Source organism: Urocitellus parryii, chromosome 8, assembly GCF_045843805.1.
Source record: "Urocitellus parryii isolate mUroPar1 chromosome 8, mUroPar1.hap1, whole genome shotgun sequence".
Lineage (NCBI taxonomy): Eukaryota > Metazoa > Chordata > Mammalia > Rodentia > Sciuridae > Urocitellus > Urocitellus parryii.
Genome location: NC_135538.1, coordinates 50,511,423 through 50,530,939, shown reverse-complemented (window position 1 = coordinate 50,530,939; position 19,517 = coordinate 50,511,423). Strand labels below are relative to the sequence as shown.

Below are 19,517 nucleotides of genomic sequence, written 5' to 3'. Positions count from 1 at the left end.
ATCCACAGCACTGAATAATAGTATCAAGACAGGGGGGTGATTTATTAGATGTCAGTTGTAATTGAATTTCTGCTTTCTCTGATGCCCACATCAACCCTCCTTCCTTTCAAAATGTCACTAAGCCAACAATAGCTCTCTCTAATGATACCTCCCTGTCCACAACCAACAAGATAGAAAGAGAAGGAAAGAGGGAATGAGGAAGGGAAGACTCATCCTGCATGAACCTTGCTGAGCTAGAGTGTGGTTCTCACCTTTACCTGCCTAAATGGCTGCTCTGGGTGGAAGAGAAGATGTTCTATCGAGGATGATGTTGCCCACTTGTCTGTCATTCCTCATACCTCTTTGGTTTCTCTATTATTAGACTTTGTTCAATTTTTAATGATGGATATTTTGTGTGTTTGTTTATTCAATGTCTCCTCTCCCAGCAGATTATATAGCTCTAGAGGGCAGGGATTAAGTGTGTTTTATTGACCAAGTACAATGATTTGGCTTTAACTTTTTAATCTATTAAATGAGGATGGTAATACCACTTTTGTCTACTTCACTGAGCTGTGAAATTAAAAAAGATAATACATGGGAAATGTCCTTGTAAATCATAAAATGTGATGCAAATATTAGTTATGCTTCGTGCCATGTCTGTTTGAATGTACATCACTTGCTGAATACTTGGTATTCATGTACATACTTGGTGAGCTCCAGACACATGAGCATTTTGTTAGATGCGCTAATAGAGGAGAGTGCTTAGAAAAGGATGCATGTCTTGACAGACTTTATTGTGTGACATCACAGATGGCACCGGGACCTCTAGAAATAACCATATTCACTTAGTTCACTCATAGGTTTGAAGTTTTTAAACAGAAGCACCCAGGGAGTAACCCAGAGCAGACAGATTCCACATACTGGGGGAATTTTCACAAGTCAGTTCTCAAGCACGATGTTCCTGTTCTACCAGGAGGCAAGGGTGATCAATATGACACCTTCCACTGCTTCCATAGTAGTGGGGTTGCAGAGGGAGGCCAGACTGTTCCAGAAAGTGACTTATGCCATCAGCATTCACAGACACAAATGGGAGAAGGATGAATCTCCTTAAATCCAAATATCACATGGATATTTGCAGCAACGTTTTGAACAGGGAGAGTTGGAGCCGGAGGAATGTGGTCGATGAACTGCTATGGTTTGGATAAGAGTCTCCTCAAATCAAAAGGCTTGGTCTGAAACCTGTGGTGCTATTGGAACCTTTGTGTGGTGGAGCCTTTTGGAAGGAAATTAGGTCACAGGGGGCATGCACTTGAAGGGCATATGGGGACTCCAATACCTCCCTCTTTGCTCTCTGGCTGCCATGAGGTGAGCAGCTTCCTTAACTATTGACTCTCATCGTGGTGTGCTGCCTCACTGCAGGCCCAGAACAACATGACCCACCAACTATGGACTGAAGCCTCTGAAATTGTGATCCAAAATAAATCTTTCTTCTTTCTACGTCTGTTTATCTCAGGCATTTGTTACAGTTATGGGAAGCTGACTAACACAGGAATGTACTAGATGTGGAATGTGACTTACCCAGCCTTTGACACATAAACCAGGAAATAAGAAATCATCTATTCTGATGGCCCATGTGGGTCATGAATCACTGAGGTTGGGAACCCAAGGACCAAATGGTGATAAAACAGGAGGATAAAGAAAGAAGATCAGATTGAACCAAAACCAGACACATGTTTCTTCATAAAGCCATTCTTGGGTTTTGTCCTCTCTCTTAGGGAACAGGATAAGTGTTAGTATTGCACTGTGTTGCACTGGATATTCCTTATTGTCCTATGTGCATACAATTATGGTTTAACGAACTATAGTTTGCATGTTTTATGATGTCTCTGGTTCTCCAAGGACCCCAGGTTCCCTGTGGTAGTAGGAGAAACCAGTTTTTCCCAGACTCTCAGCTCAGGCCTGAGTGAGGCCTTACTTGCTGGGTCTTTATATAGCTGTGATTCTGAGTTCACAGACATCAACAATAATCCAGGATAAATACGGTAACAGGACAAAGTAGGACAGGAAATGGTCTAGTAGGAAAAGAAATAGGCCCCAGGAATGCACAGGAAAGTGGATTTCACATTGGACCCACAGAAAGTCAGCTCCATTGCAGACGTGTGATCTGCAGAGACCAGGGCTGAGAAATTGGGATGAGCAAAAGTCACACATGACCACATTGGAGGGGATGGGATGGTGGCTATACATGTCAGAGGGGTGAGAAGGAGAAAGGAGAAAAACTTGTAGTAAGTTTTTAAAACAAAACTTTAATCCAAATGACTGTTACTAGCACAAATGTTTGATCATAGGCCTGGAAAGATTGGAGTTAGCTTTACTTTTATTTGCCATGGAATTGTGGCCACAGAAAGTAGCTTTTCTCAGGCTGGGTTTTTCCTTTCCAATCATGGTCCACCTGGTGTGAGGAATGTGTTGTAATGGAGAGTATGTGGGAACATCCGAGAGTCAACAGCTGGCCAATCAGAAATGGCCTTTTGGAAATTGGTTGTTGATGGGAAGTGAGAAACCCATCAACAGGACCAGGCTGTGATGAGGCAAGAAGGGGAGAGACTAGGCTAGCCCTCTGCTTGAGGGCAAAGGAGGAAGGAAAGCAGCCCAGAGAGGAGCTGGAGCCGGGGAATCACAGAGGAAGGCAGAGGGCCAGCAATGGAAAGTAATGCCTCCATTTTGCCCAAGGGCAGACTCTGATCTCAGGAAAAGGGAGCACATTTACTTAAAGAAAAGCCATCGCTGGATCTGCCCTTGAATCCCTGGAGGAAAGCCCTGGTCCTCTCCTGACACACTTCATCCTCGCTGTGAAGGTATTTCTGGAAGAGTCACATGAAAGTAAGCAGGGTACTGAAAGGAGAGCCAGTGTGGAAGCCAGTGCCCGGAGGTGGAGGCGGCTCCTTCGGAGAAGACAGGGAAGCTTTGTGTGTCCCCAGCATGAGGAGCCCCCACTCTCCCATCTCTCAGGCCAGCCTCATCCCAGCGACATGCAGGGGCTCCTCTGTTCCACTCTTCTCTTCACCGGGCTGGCACAGGTAAGTCCTTCCTCTTTCCCTTCCAGAGACTCTAGCCATTTCGAGTTCTTCAGGCTAAAAATAAAAAAGGAAGAAGATGGGGGAAAATTACTAGTGGGAAAATAGGGAGCCATTTTTCTCTCCAAGTAAAGTTCCGTTGGAGTGCATTAGCTTCATGAGAGAAATGTGAAACTCCTCTCCCTTTCAGGTGAAGGCACTGAAGTCTACTTTCACTATGTTTAAACAGCCCTCCACTTTATATATCTTATCCAAGTTGAACATGCACTGTGACCCTGGGACAACGGCAGAGCTGGCGGCCGCAGTGGAGTAACACTGCCAGGCTGGGGCTCCACTTTCCAGGGTTGTTTGCAAAAAAATGTGCAAAGAGCCCCTGGAAAATGGATTTTGGCAACGACTTTTTTTTTTCAATGAAGCCAGTCCTTGTTGGAAAGGAGTACTTTGGAACAAACATGTACATTTTTAAAATATTCTATTACTTTGTCTTTTCTCAATCCATGTGTTTCTCACGTTTGTGTGTGTGAAAGAGAATCGGCCCATGGAGACTTGGAAATATTTCAAGCAACAGACCCAAGGGAAGTTTAATATGAGCAATTCGTTGTCTTAGTATTTTGTTTTAATGAGAAGATTAAAACAAGGTGACTTATTTATTGATTCATTTACATGGTTGAGGTTGTTGGCACAGGAGACAGAGCTTTTAAAATCTTCTGGTGATTTAGAAAACATGGAAATGTCTGAGTTAATAGCCAATTTGAGCAGTGGGCAGTAGATATATGTTGGAAAGCAAGTTGTTATATTTAGTATTGAGGGATTTAAGACTTCAAAAATATCATGATGATAATGTCAGTGGCCTGGGTCTTGTTCATTGTCCCCTAGGGGAACACTTCCCCAGTGGGGGTGGGACACAGATGTCCCTCTCCTATTCCACTTTCTGGACTGAGCTGCTACATGTTCCTAAATAGCAAGTATTCCAATATGGAGAGATGAGTACAGGATACAAAATTTAAAAAACACAGAAATGTGTTATGCTCAGGGTAGTAAGAAAGTATTATTTTGTGCTTCACTTCTTTGCTGTTGTGAATTTTTAAAGAGTCAGATAGTATACTTACCATTTATTGAACATCAGCTGTGTGCCAAGCACCGTGCTAGGCACTTTACCCATCCTAATCTGCAAAGCAACCTTACCAGGTGCATATTATCAATGCCATTTCACAGAAGAGGATTGAGGCTAGAAGAGCAAATGATAGGAAGTCTTCTAAGATCACTGCTTGGCTAAAGCTCAGATCTGTTTTTGAAGCACAACCTTCCTCTTGCATTATCCTAATGACTTGTTGTCTTCAGATTTTGTTTTTGAAAGCAATCAAAAAGTGTCTGAAAAAAAAATAAAATTATATTCACTCACATATTTGCTTTCCCTGTCCTTTTCATTTCTTTGATTTCTTCTTGTCTTCCTTCATTTCTTTCCTTCCTCCCTTTCTGTCTCTGTGTCTCTGTACTGGGTATTGAACCAGGAACATTATACCTCTGAACTATGTAAAAAACTATAATTATTAAAAATATGTAATACTATTATTAAAATATATATGCATATAAACTACAAATAAAATTATTATTTATTTTTAGACAGGGTCTCCCTAAGTTACCCAGGCTGGCCTCCAACTTGCCATTTTTCTATCTCAGTTTCCTTAGTAGCTGGGATTATAGGCCTGAGCCACCATGTATTTCTGAAGTTACTATCTATGATAATTTTCTTAATATTTCTTCCTTAAATTTTTTTTTTTAGTTGTAGATGGACACAATACATTTATTTATTTTTATGGGGTGCTGAGGATCAAACCCAGAGCCATACATCTGAGGCAAGAGCTCTGCCACTGAGCCACAATCCCAGCCCTTAATATTTCCTATGAGGCAGGTCTCTTAGAAACTTCTCTCAGTGTTTGTTTATCTGGAAATGTCCTTTAATTTTCCTTCATTTTTGAAAGATAGTTTCACTGGATGTGGAATTCTAGAGTGCTGGGTTGTTTTTTTCTTTTAGGATTGTTTCTGCTGGGCATTTTCTTCTCTACTCTTTCCTTCTTTTGATGAGAATTAGACCTTATTGTTATTCTCCTGCCTGTAATACTTCACTCTTTTCAGGCTACTATCACAATTTTCTTTTTATTCTTGGATTTCAACAGTGTTACCTCCTGACTCAGAGATGATCTAGAAGTGCTTCAAGACTGGAAAAATATATAGGCGTTCTCAGATGGGCAGTTTGGGGAGTAGGTATTTTATTAGGGAGCTACAAGAAGAAAAGCAGAGAGGAGAAACCTGACATGGGTAGTTTAGCAAACAGAAAGGCATAGAAGGCAAGTGTGTTGAGAGGTAGGCACGGGCCAGACCAGACAGCTCCATGCTCAGAAGTTTGGACTGCACATTGTAGACAGTAGGAAACCACCAAGGGGATTTAAAGAGAGGAGTAATACAACCAGATATGTTCTTAAGAGAGATCCTTCCAGCAGCTATGTAAGAAATACACTTGAGAAGTTATTTTGGAGGGAGGAAGACTGAATAGGAACAGCATAGTAGTGCATAGTTGTTGAGATCCACAGCCGAAGGGGCCCCAGCAAACTTCCAGCTGCCAGCTGATGATTGGCTCACAGCGGCCCCAGCAAACTTCTAGCTGCCAACTGATTGGCTCCTCTGCGGTGATGCTCATTGGGCTGTTTCCCCGCCCTTTCAGACCACAGAGCTGCTCATTGGGGGGCTCTTTTTTGGCTCTGCCCACAAGACCCAGCCAATCAGCCTCAAGAGCAGGAGGAGTGGGGGAGATTTAGAGGCTTGTGGGAAGCCGGTGGGGCAGTTGGGTTCTGAGGGTTTTCCTGAAGAGCTGTGTGGTGCGGGTTTGTAGTTCTAAAAATAAAGTTCGTTTCCTTTGACAAGTGGCTCTTGAATTGTGCCCAGCCAGACTGTGGCACATAGTAACAATGAATTGGGAGAGAAAATAAGCAGGATGAGCCACTGAATGGCTGTAGGAGGTGCAGGAGAAGAAGATGACCTGAATGACTCCTATTTTCTATCTCCAAACTTGGGAGACGTCTGGGGTGAAAGGTGATGAGTTTTGGATCTGAGTTTTTCCTTAGAATATTTAGCTGGAGCTGTTTAGTAGGCAGTCAGCTATGTGGGTCTAGATCTCTATGGAGAAGTCTAGGCTGGAAATTTAGTTTTGAGGTTATATAGGAAGGAGGCTAAAAGCAAGAGGGTGATGAGATTGCCCAGAGACTGTAGAGAACAGTAGTATACTAAGGTCATGAAACATGAACAAGCCTATTGAAATCAAACTTGGACTAAGAGGATCCTGCCCAGGAGAGTGAGAAATTATAACAAGAGATAGTGGAGGACTGGGAGGGCCAGGGGAAATGAAAGCCAAAGGAGAGGAGAGGGATAAGAAGGAAATGTCAAAACTTTATAGAGGGTGGGGGCAGAAAGAGGAGACTCCGAACATAAGGCCACCAACCTAGCATCTGAATCAATAGTGACTATGGCTGAATCTGTGCAAAATTGAGAAGTAGAAAAAAAAAAAGATTTTAGGTTGCAAATATTTTAGGATTAGGATTCTAGTTTCCATTGTTTCTACTCCCTTCTTTAATTTTGGGTTCTTTATTTAAAGAACCCAAGGATCAAGAAGAAGGATCAACAAAGAAGAATCAAGGATCCCTTGATCCTTCTCCAGAAGCCCAGCATTGTCCCAGCTTCCTCATCAAAATCTGTTCTCGGGCTGTGGCTGTAGCACAGTGGTAGAACATTTGCCTAGCATGTGTGAGGCACTGGACTCGATCCTTAGCACCACATAAAAATAAATTTAAAAAAATCTATTCTCACATTGTGTGTTCAACTTTTGAAGGTTGGCTGAAGTGTTAATCTTCCTGGGGTACACTTGCTTTACTAGTGATGCAAAAGAAAAGCTGAGGGTTTAATGGTGGAGTTACACACTTGCCGCAGGCTGGCTGGCTGGGCAAAATAACTGGGGGGTGACGAGCAACTTGTGTACATTGATACAGCAGGAGTGGGAGCCGTTTATTGTAGGACAGGAGGGGTATATATACATTACACACAGCGTATCTTAATTAACATAAACTAAATACAGCAGTCAACCAATAAGGAATCTCCACACTTAATGGCTCGCTGGCGTTACTTCACAAACCACTCCCTCTGGCAAAATGCCAGGCGCCATTTTGACTTGTTTACAGACTCTAACACACACGGATACTGCCCAGTATAGCAGTTTTTGAGGTTTTGGTTTCTGGTTCAGTCTGCCTGCCCCCAGTTCCAACAAGTAAACACTGAGAGTTACTTAGGTGAACATTTGCTGGCACTGGGCTAGATGCGGTAATCCCTACAAATGCCTTCAAGTGCCTGAGGTTGGGTAGCTCTATAGTTAGTGGAGGAGATGGGCACTCACATGGATAATTTCAGTTAAAAGACATTTATAAGGCAGGGAGGTGATAGAAAGCTTTCTGGGAGAGGTGGTACCTAAACAGTCTTGAAGGATAGCTAAGTTAAGAAAAAAAGTGAGATATGGTTAAGAATATCCTAGGCAGGAGAAATGGTCTCATATATGCAGGGAATTTCAGGCTCTTTGACTTTTTGTAAACGAAGGCATAGAAGAACTACAAGAAATATTGTGCTTAGGAGCTTTCAACTTTCCTGTAAGCCAGTAAGTGACTTTTGGGAGTGAGAGATAGGGAGAAATCCAGAATGATTTCCAGCTTCCTGGTTTGGGGATCTGAGTGAATGGCAACACCAGTCACTAAAATGGGAATTGCTAGCTAGCCACAGGACAGTCTGTTGGGGAGAGGGCAAAAATGAGGTCCTTGATGCACACTGAAGTGGATATACTCAGGAGCAGTTAATGAGTTGTAAATTTAAGTGGTCTAGGCTGGAGAAGGTGTCTCAGAGATTCAGGAATTTGGTATCAAAGCTGGTTTCCAATGGGACTTGCACTAGGAAGCAGGGTGAGGGTTGAGAGCTCAGGCTTGGGACCTGCCTGCCTGGTTGAAATCCCTCTTCTACCACTTACTTGGTATGTAATCTAGGACAGTTTAAATAATCATATCCTCAGCACCCTCACTTATAAACTGAGATATACAGTTGCTACTGTAACAAATTACCACAAATTTATTGTCTCATAGTTCTGGATATCCGAAGTCAACAAATGGGTCTTATAGGGCCACAATCAAGTGTAGGCAGGACTGCTTTCCTTTTGGAGGCTCTGGGGGTGGGAGTGGGGATTCATTATTCACATTTTCATCTTCTAAGGGCTGCCTGCCTTTCTTGGTTCACAATTTCCTTTCAGAAATGACATGACTCTAACTCTATTTCTGTTGTCACGTCTCCTCCTCTGATCTGCCCGTCTTCCTTTTTGGATGAATTTGATTTGTGATTACATGGGTAATCCAGGATGATACTTGCAGGACTCACTTGACCACATTTGCAAAATCCCCTTTGTTATCACACAAGGTGGTGTGCTGGCCATGGCACATGCCTGTAATCCCAGCAACTTGGGAAGCTGAGATAGGAGGATCACAAGTTTGAGGTCAGCCTCAGTAATTTAGTGAGGCCTAAAGCAACTTAATAAGACCCTGTCTCAAAAAAAAAAAATTAAAATGGGCTGGGGATGTAGCTCAGTGTTAAAGTGCCTCTGGGTTCAATCCCTAGTTTCCCCCCCCCGCCAAAAAAAAAAGCAAGGTGGACTATTAACAGGTTCCAGGGACTAGAATGTGTACATCTTTGAGGGGATCGATATTTACCTGTCACATGGGATAATAATTAATGTATACTGTTGCTATGAAGGTTAAATGAAGGTGAAGTCTCTGACACAGAGGATGCATCATGTTCTTATTTTTATTAAACATTTTTCTTTTCTGGATATCTGAAAGGTATGAAGTAAAAACCTTGCTCTCATAATGCAGGAATCAGAACATTACATAGGTAATGAGGCAAGTGGTAAGATGTGTCTGGAGAAAGGGCAGGGGTAGGGTGCTCTTTATGGAGAGGGCAGAGGGCCTCACTGAGAAATTTGAGCAAATCTAAATAAAGCAAGCATTGGAGATAGTTAAGGGCAGTGCAGGCTTGAAGTACTTAAAGAATGAGGTGGCCACTGTGGCTGAAGCGAAGTGGTAAAAAGGGTAAGTGGGAGTTGGCAAAAGAAGATAGGGAGTGAGGGCCAAATGGTGTGGGGCCTTGGAGAGCAGTTTGGGAAGCCATGCCCTGTTACAAGGAGTGGTGTGATGTGGCATATTTTAAAAGACTCATTTTGAATGCTGAGTGAACAAAGAAAATAGCAAGATGAACTTTCAGGAGGCTCCCAGAATCATCCAAGTGAAAAATAATGGTGGCTTGGATCAAAATGATAGCAAAGGAATGTTATGGTCACGGAAGGTGTATTTTAAAGTTTTGACCAGTGGGATTTATTGACAAGATTGGATGTAAAACATAAAAGAAGTCAAGAATGACCTTAACTACAAAGTGTTTTGGAAAAATAGTGAAATGGGCATTTGCTCAAATAGGAAAGTATGAGGAAAAGCAAATCGAGGGGAAAATTGGGAGTATGGTTTGATTGCATTAAGTTTGCTTTTCCTGTTAAACACCTATGTAGAGAGATTACTTAGGAAGTTTGAGTCTGAATTCAGAAGAGAAATCTGGGTGGGAGATATGGTGAGGAAAGGTACTTCAGAGGTCTTAACCCAGGGGGCTCCAGTGTTTAGACATCAGAAGGACAAGAAGAAAGTGGCAAAGGAGATTGAGAAGGAGAAATAAGTTAGAGAGGGGAAATAAGAAAGCAACATCTTAGAAGCCAAGTGAAGAAAGTATTTCCAGAGAGTGAACTGTGTCAAGTGCTAATGATCCTGTAACTCACCACATTGTATTTTACCTCTTTTAGAGAAATCTTCTATTTCTCTAAGATTTCTGAAATTACTTTGAGGAACCATTTCTAACATTGCCTTTATTATCAAATGAAGTTCTGCTGCAGGGCACAGGGCACAGAGCCATTAGACACAACTGAAGAAGGGCCCAGAGAAGCACCAGAAGCACATCAGCGTAAACAGTTTTGTCACTGGCCCTGCAAGTGCTCCCGTCAGAAGCCGCGCTGCTCTCCTGGAGTGAGTTTGGTGAGAGATGGCTGTGGATGCTGCAAAATTTGTGCCAAACAACCAGGAGACATCTGTAATGAAGCTGACCTCTGTGATCCGCACAAAGGGCTGTATTGTGACTACTCAGCAGACAGGCCTAGGTACGAGACTGGAGTGTGTGCATGTAAGTGTCCTTTTTTGAACCCACTGGAAAAGGCTGAGTCTAGACAGATTTCCTTCTCCTTAAATTATTAATTTGGAATGATGAGTTTAGTCTGGCTACGTACAAGGTGGATTTAGTTTTTGTGAACCAGTGGGACTGGCTTCATTGTATTGGACACCATGGGAAATGAGCAGATGCCTATGAATGTTCAGAAATCTGTTATTTTCATTGCATTGAATCGATCTTGTAGTTCTTTACGGGTAATTGCTTTTAATGATAGGAAACAGGAGAACATATACAGTCTGACTTCTTGACATGCCACAAAACAATGGCTTTTGTTAACATTGTCAGAAACTATCTGAATTCAGCCTTTTCTGTAACTAAAAAATAATCCTGCATAACAATATATGATGTAAAAAAAGGGTACATATCAAGAACTCATACACACTGCTTTAATCTCAGCCTTCCCAAGTACAGCCATCAAATTCCTTAATTTTACTGCAGATTTATAAAAAGGAAGGTGGTGTCACCCCAAAGCACAACTTGACCCTCAGCTTTTTGGGTTGAAACTCTGATTCAGATTATCTACACCTCCAACACATTGGTAATGTTCCAGAATGCCAAGTCATTTAGGATAAAAAACAAAATTCCTAAGGGAAGAAAAATAGGTCAGTAGGGCAGTTATTCACTCTATAGAAAAGTTCATGTGGGAAGGTAATTTACTGCCAGAAGTTAGGTTGAGCATGAAATGAGAGTAAGTCTTTGGAGTCAGACTATGAAGAGACCATCAAGTCTAACAACTGACACCCTTGTCAGCACCATATTGTATTAAGAACGAGAGATCTGGATTTCAATCCTGGTTTTCTAACAGAGTGACCTCTAATCATGTTGATTAATCTCTCTGCGCCTCAGTTACATTACATGTACTTCATAGTTTATAGAGCTGTCTGGGAAGATGAAATAAATGACATAAAACCTAAAACACCTAGCACAGTATCTGGTATGCAGTAGAGTTTCAAAAGTATTTCTTATTTATGGAAATTCTGTAGAGAAACCATGACCTATCAAAGATCTTGGCATTCAGAATACTCTTTTCTCCCAAACTGGGCAGGTTATTTCAGTAATCTAATCAACACTTAGCATCCTCTGAGCCAGGAATTGTGGCCAGTAAGTCAGAATACAACAGAGGAAAAAAGAGATATGGGCCTTCCCTTCACAGAACCAAAGTTTATTGTATCAGATTTTTCTACAAGTAATGAAACCTAAAATGTGATGTCTTCACCAGTAAACATGAGGATGGGAATGGGGATAATGTATAACTGGGGGTCATAAATTATTGCCCAGGGGCCAAATCTAGCTCACAGCTCACTATGACGGTAAACTATGTTTTATTGGAACACAGCTCATTCATTTACATAGAATCTGTGGTTACTTTACAATGACAGAGTAGTACAGAGACTATATGGCCTGCAAAGGCTAATATACTTATTGTTTAGCCCTTTAGAGAAAATTTGTTGCTTTCTGACCCATAACAGTGATTTTAAAAAAGTTACTGTCTTAGAAATTAATAAGGATCTAAAAAACTTTTGTTTATATGGATTTTATCTACTGATATTTAATGGATTAGGAATTTTAAAAATTGATTTAAACATAACAAACCTGTTGCAAATTAATAGGAATGATATATTTTGATGAAAAAATATTTTCTATGACAGAAAAATTTAGTGAAGAGAGTGGCATGATTTTACATTTTTGCAAATCTCTCTGATATCTAGCTTAATAGAAGAAAGCTAGATTCTCACATCTGCTTCTGCCAAGCTGTTATTTTTCTGGTTGAAATATATAAAGAAAATATGACTTCACATAGATATATAGTCAGAAAAGCAAGAAATATTTTAGTAAACACTTCAAATAATTATGAATGTATTTAAAAAATATTATATTAAATGTGGTAAGTGGTAGTCCATTAAAAATTAGCAGCATCATAAAATCTGAAAGTACATTAAAAACCTTTCAATTTGGTGACATTAAAATATCCAAGACCCACTTGGAATGGGTCTTTTGCTCATGCATAAATTTGTCATCCCATGCATTGGTTTATTGTATTATGTAGATGTTCAAACTAGATTTCATTATATACTATTTTAAAAATCCCACTGATATTACTCTCTTCAGAAAATATTGGGTAGCAATAGAGCTCAGTGGTAGATATTTTCCAAAATTCTAATTTTTGCTTTAAAGCTTGAATTCTATAGTTGCAACCAATGTTGTCAATTGTTTTGTTTTTTTTTTTTTTTGAAGCGCAGGATTACTCTGTTCATTTTCAAGAAAATGTCTCCAAAATACCCAAATCTGAATAACCATAGATTATCTGAAAATTATTTCTTCAAGCAAGTAAAATTCCCACTAAAAAAATTAGATAGCCCATGCCACAATTTGAATAATAGCATGGGTGCTTTTTCTCACGATGGCCAATGTACTTTAGTACACAGAACGGTCCATGTATACTTCTGTTTTTATCATACAGAGTATTAAATAGACATGTACTCAATGGTTAGCATTTAATAAAATTATTAAGTTTACTGTGCTATCAAGGACATTCTTAGGTAAAACGCTTTTTTTTTTTCTTAGCACAAGTGCATGGCAAGGAAAAATACAAGTACATGTACAGTTAGAATCACGATAAGGTACAAGGGGTTTTAGAACCATTGTTTTTGTATGTTCAATGCAAATAGCAACAATGAAAAACATGTATCATTAATACTATATTTGTTTTCTTTTTTGGGGGGTACTGGGGATTGGAACCAGTACTTAACCACTGAGCTCCATCCCCAGCCATTTTTTAACATTTTATTTAGAGACAGATCTCACCGAGTTTCTCAGGGCCTTACTAAGTTGCTGAGGCTGGCTTTGAGCTCATGATCTTCTTGCTTCAGCCTCCCAAGCCACTGGGATTACAGGTACACTCTACTGTGCCAGCCTGCCATAGTATTTTGAAAATTCTTGATCACAGATTCCCTGAAAACATCTCAGCTATTGCCAAGGAGTAGAACACACTTGGGAAATTGTTGATCTAGAAAGCCAAGAATATACTCAAGAAGTGAAAATCTCCTCTCTAATTTTCAATTAGTTACCTTGCCATACTATAGTTAAATAAATCATAAATAAATTATGATTTCTTCTGACATTCACTTATCCTGATATCCTAAGAATATATTCTAGCTTTACTGTTGGATGTCTGGGGAAACTTCCATTTCACCTGGCATTAACCTCCCTCTCCAGTTTATAATCATCTCATTGCTTATGATTTTAAAAAATTAATTTCAGTGCTTGACTAGCAAGAGCAAGGCCCTGGGCTTGATCTTTAGTACCTCACAAAACAACAACAAAACCCCCAAAAAACAAAAAAAAAATATTTTCTCCAGAACAGAGTTTTTATTTGTTTTTAATTCTGATAATGTCCCTTTGTGGGTTATAACCTACAATCTGATGAAAATGCTCATTTTAACCTTTAGACAGATGTTCTGTGAAGGCGGTTCCAAAGGGGCCTTAAAAATCTAGAGCTGTTAAAAAAAAATCTAGAGTTATACTTCATGAAGGAGATAGTTACATCTTATAAGGTGTATAATTGGAAGTCCAACTATCTCAAATTATGGCTTGACAATTTTCTCTTTTCAGACCTTGTAGCTGTTGGATGTGAGTTCAACAGGGTCCATTATCGTAATGGCCAAGTGTTTCAGCCCAACCCCCTGTTTAGCTGCCTCTGTGTGAGTGGGGCAATTGGATGCACTCCTCTGTTCATACCCGAGCTGGCTGACAGCCAGTGCTCTAGAGCTAAAGATGGAAAGAATTCTGATCAGTCCAAGTGCGGCGTGGGACCATTACAAAGGCAGCTCTCAACAAGCTTCAAGACGATGCCAGGTGCTTATACATAGAGCTATTTCTCATATATGACTTGGTGGCTTTCTTTCATGTTCCTTTTGTGTATCACAAGTACAGAATGAATGGGTGATCAATGTGAGATGTAGTCTGAGTGTATCATCCCACTCAGTCTCTGCCTCAGGCAGGTGTATTCTGGTAAAAGTATTCCAGTTTAAAAAAGCTATACTAGGTCAGGAAACTCAAATTTTACACCTCTGCTTATTCCAACCTCTCCTAAGGAAAACTAACCAAATATTGTTCTCATGTATCCTGGGAAAACTTCTATTTGTATTGTTTTATTATAGGCAGAAGTTTGCCCATCCGTTTCTCCAAATTTTCAAAGGCAACCTTTCTATATGATATAAACAAATGCAAAACGACTAAGTAAAAAACATTTATGGACTAACATGTTTTGAATTTGTAAATATTATTTCTAAAACTAGAAAAATGAAGTCCATATTCACTCTAAAATTGAAGTTCAACAATTTACCACTTTCTCTAAATACACACATTCACACATGCCTCCCACAGAGGCTTTTAAAAGTAGCTTACCCATGTATGTAGTTAGAAAAATGAAATGAGCATTTATTACTTGAGTACCTAGATGTTTGCAAGTGCAAACAGAATTCTAGTTTGCTTCTTTAAGTGTCAGAGTATTTTCAGGACAGAAATTTCAAAAACACCAGCAAATGAAGCACAGGAGAGGAAGTATTCATAAGGAACAACACTGATGCCAGCTTCTTGAATTTAGTGTGCAGCGCATATTGTCATGGAGATACAGAATATTGGTGTATGTTAAAAACTCTAAGCTTTTTATTATGTGGATATTCACTAAAAACAATAATAATCAGAGAAAAAGAGTTTTAGATATTTAAACCTAACTCTATGAGCTGGCCGCCACTGTGGCACATGCCTGTAATTCCAGGGGCTGTAATCCCTTGGGAGGTTGAGACAGGACGATCATGAGTTCAAAGCCAGCCATAGCAATTTAGTGAAGCACTTAGCAATTCGGTGAGACCCTGTCTCTAAATAAAATATAAAAAAAAGCTGGGGATGTGGCTCAGTGGTTAAGCATCCCTGGGTTCAATCCTCAATACAAAAAAAAAAAAAAAAGATAAACAACAACAAAAAAACTAACTATGAAAATAATATATCCAGGGACCCTGATTATGTCAGTTCATTTGAAAAAAATTTATAGATTGTGGTGAGTTTGTATTTACCACATGATTATTTAGATTGTGGTGAGTTTGTATTTACCACATGATTATTTAGCCAACAGCATGATACAATTCATGCTCTAAAATAATAAGCCACATTATTCCCTTTTCTTTATATATTTTGGTGCTAGGTATTGAACCTAGGGCCTTGTACATGCTAAGTGTATACTCTGCCACAGAGCTATACTATCAGTCCCCAAATTATTCCTTTTGCAAAATGTACAGAAACAGTTGGTTTTCTGTACAGAATCTTAGAAGATTCTCAGAACCTCAGAGCAGCAGTCTTTCATAAGTAAAGCCCTTTGGATCAAGTTCAAGTTGGTTTCCTTTGAAGAGTTGGATCAATTTCAGTGGATTCACTTGGAGCCTGATTGGTAGAGCCATCCCCTGGTCATTTTTGGTGGTTAGTGCTTTGCTCTAAAAAATGAGAAAAATCTCCCCAAATGCTCTCTGGTATTTGAGAGTTGGACCTAGTTATATTTCAAGGGAAGTATATGTTCAGTCTCTCTTTTGCTTAGCTGTGGACATGTATTTATGATCTGTGTAAGAATTTGGCTTTTAAAAATTAACCATGACAAAAACACACACTTTGAGATATATTTGTTATAGTAACATATAATTTACGGTTGGAATCTAGCTGTTGCTAGCTAGGTCAGTGAGAAGCATGAGATGACATTTAATGCTGTCATGCCTTTCTCAATGCTCATGAACACTAAGCTTTTACTTTATATTTTCACAATGCTCACGAACACTAAGCTTTTACTTTATAAATCTCCTCAGTTTTTCTGCATTTTAATGAATGTTAAATTACTGAACTGCAGCTCATTTAACTTTAATCAGGGTTACTGGTAATGCAATAATCTAACCTACTTTTATTTATTGCAGATGTGTGACAAGCTTGTAATCTGCTTCCTGAATTGAGGTCTTTTCTTTCTTTCTTTTCTTTTCTTTTTTTTTTTTTTGGAGATGGGGTTTCAAACTCATAATCTTCCTGCCTCGGCCTCCTGGTCAGCTGGGATTACAGGTGTGCAACCACCCTACCCAGTTTGCATTGAGGTCTTTAAAACTACTGTCTACCTTCCAGGTATCTTCATGTTTCTGCTTCCTCTCAGCTCTATGAGCACTGCAAGATCCTACTGTAATAACACTGAAAGCAGTATTATGTTATCACTTTATACAAATATAGCACATACTTCAGAGTGATTGATATTGTCTAACAAGAAGGCATTTTTTTTCCTGGATCTTTTAAATTTTAAATTGATATTTTAAAGTAACACAGTCTGAACTTTGCTATATTTAACTCAGACTCAAATTACAACCTTCCTCCCAAAGCATCCAATAGAGGATATATATTAATCTTAAGGAAATGCCTTGAGACAATAAACCAACACACAGTTTGCTCAAATGAACCAAGGACCTGACTCATTCATGAGTCTAACAGTCTCCCAGGAATTTACATGGAGATGGAAGAGTCATTTACCTTTTCTTCCTTCTGTTTCTCCTAAGCACTAGACAGTGGAGGGGCTCTGTCTACTCACTTCAGGATCCATCCATGGATCCATTCATTGTTTCCATAGATGATATGAAGTGGCTAGCCCAAGGAGAGAGCACTGTGGGCCTGATCCACAGGGAATGTGACAAAGAAGCTGAATGAAAGATTACACATTCGCAATGACTTATATAACTTTTATATTTTGGATTTTAATATATCATAAAATTTAACATGATCATACTGTTCTGATTAATATCTTAATTCTCTAATCCTACCAACATTTATTTCAACATCTGTTGGAATAATATCAAGCCTGAGGCAGAATCAAAATGGTATGTATCAATCAGAACATAAGTTTAGATTTATACTCAGGATGAGCTAGAATGATATAAATGAGTAAAGCTATTCAGTTTTTTAAAGATACAGAATTTTAATTCGTTCTAAGAAATTGGTCTATCATACTTGATTAAAACATAATTTGGGTGGCAAAAAAAAGGGAAATAGAATGAATTAGACCATAAGCTTCTTTGATTATGAGTTACATTATTCATAAAGATCTTTATTAGCTTAATGATTAAAAATTACCTGTCTACACAAGTTCATAAATATATATACATATGTACTTTCTCTCTGTTTTAGCTTTTAGGAATCTTCCACTTAGTTGGAAAAGAAAATGTCTAGTGCAAGCTACAAAGTGGACTCCCTGCTCCAGAACATGTGGGATAGGAATATCTAACAGGGTCACCAATGAAAATAGCAACTGTAAAATGAGAAAAGAGCAAAGACTATGTTATATTCAGCCATGCAACAGTAATATATCACATACAGTAAAGGTAAAGTTTAATTAGATTTCATTTAATTATAATTCAATATTAAGAAATTCCTAGAAAGTTATAATGTGTTTGTGTTTTGGCAGTAGAGTTTTGTTATAAAAATAAAATCATCTTATCGAAACTCTCAAAAATTAAATTATCTCAGAGGAAAATACTAATCACACTTTGTGGGGTAAAGTTTTACCTAGTAGAGGTAATCCTAGATATTCTAATATCTTAATAATGTGGGTCTTGATTAGCCTGATTTGTTGTGGTAACCCTACATAGTGTTCTCTAAGAGTAGATCTTACATTCTTTTTTCTTTTCCATAATAACTTTACATAGTGGAATCAAAGTAATGAATACAGAATTGTGGTTAAACAGATATTAAGACCATCAAGTAAAGAAGATCTGATCTTAAGTTATATATCACCAACTTTGAAGTAGACCACACAATTTCCAAAATGCTCTGTACTTACTAGATAGCAAACCTGTCAAAGGACTGTAAGAAAATATTTACTCTAAGATTGTGTTGTTATAACTAGATCTGGTCCCATTTTTTTGAGGAGGGGGTACTGGTCATCCAATCCAGGGATGCTTTACCACTAAGCCACATCCCCAGCCCTTTTTTAAAATTTTGAGACAGAGTCATGCTAAGTTGCTGACGCTGACCTTGAGCTTTGGATCTTCCTGTCTCAGCCTCTGGAATTGCTGGGATTACAGGTGTGTGCCACCACACCTGGCTGGTCCTATTTCTTAAACTAGACAACTGTCTCAAAGGAGTAATTTTTAGAAATTCTTTAAAATTCTTCTGATTACCAACACATTCCCTATCTTATCAGCAAGTTGACAACCCAATTTTAAATGAATTAAGATATATGCCATAGTCTTTGATATTAAAGAAAATTCCACTTATTGAGGAATTGAGTAAAGAACAGACAACAAGAAACATTGAAGAGAGTGTCATATGTGATGGTATGAACAGGGAGGGCAGATTTCTGGTGAGAGGGGGTTTTAAAGGAAGAGAAGAAAGAGTGCTGGAAGTTCCTAAACAGCAACTAATATTAATGCCCAGCAATAATAATTATTTTTTCAGTGCTGGGGTCTCAGAAATAATTTTATTGTTATGAGGTGTTATTAAAATGTTTTACATAATATTTTTCTAATTACTATAATCAACTGTAAAGAATGATTTTTTTTAACTTTATGTATCTTTTCAGATTCCTAAAGGAAAAAGATGCCAACCTATCTTCCAACTTTCCAAAGCTGAAAAATTTCTTTTTTCTGGGTGCTTAAGTACTCAGAGTTACAAACCCACTTTTTGTGGAATATGCCTGGATAAAAGATGTTGCATTCCTAATAAGTCTAAAATGATTACCATCCAATTTGATTGCCCAAATGAAGGCTCATTTAAGTGGAAGATGCTCTGGATTACATCTTGTGTATGTCAAAGAAATTGCAGGGAACCTGGAGATATGTTTTCTGAGCTCTTGATTCTGTAAAGCTAAGGTTAGTTGTCATGTCATATCATCAAAAAACTAGAGTGCTTATAAAAGGTTGGCAATACTTTGAGTTTAAAACATAATATTCTCTGGTAACTGAATTGAAGATACCAAAAGTATCTAAAAGAGGTTCTAAAAATATATGTAAAACTTGAAAAACCTGAAATTGAACTCATTTTTAAAATATATGCTATAATGATATAATTTTGGTATCACACAAGCAGTCCATATATAATAAAAGC

At 38.8% G+C, this 19,517-nt stretch overlaps 1 protein-coding gene across 1 annotated transcript; it reads left to right on the top strand.

The window, feature by feature from the left end:
* Positions 1 to 2,820: 2,820 nt before the first annotated feature.
* On the top strand, positions 2,821 to 19,330 carry Ccn6 (cellular communication network factor 6). Its single transcript, XM_026395074.2, has 5 exons — positions 2,821 to 3,059; positions 10,058 to 10,352; positions 14,010 to 14,252; positions 17,601 to 17,794; positions 18,994 to 19,330. The coding sequence occupies exons 1-5, from the start codon at positions 3,012 to 3,014 to the stop codon at positions 19,273 to 19,275; spliced, it is 1,062 nt and encodes a 353-aa protein (XP_026250859.2). The 5' UTR covers positions 2,821 to 3,011; the 3' UTR covers positions 19,276 to 19,330.
* Positions 19,331 to 19,517: the final 187 nt, after the last annotated feature.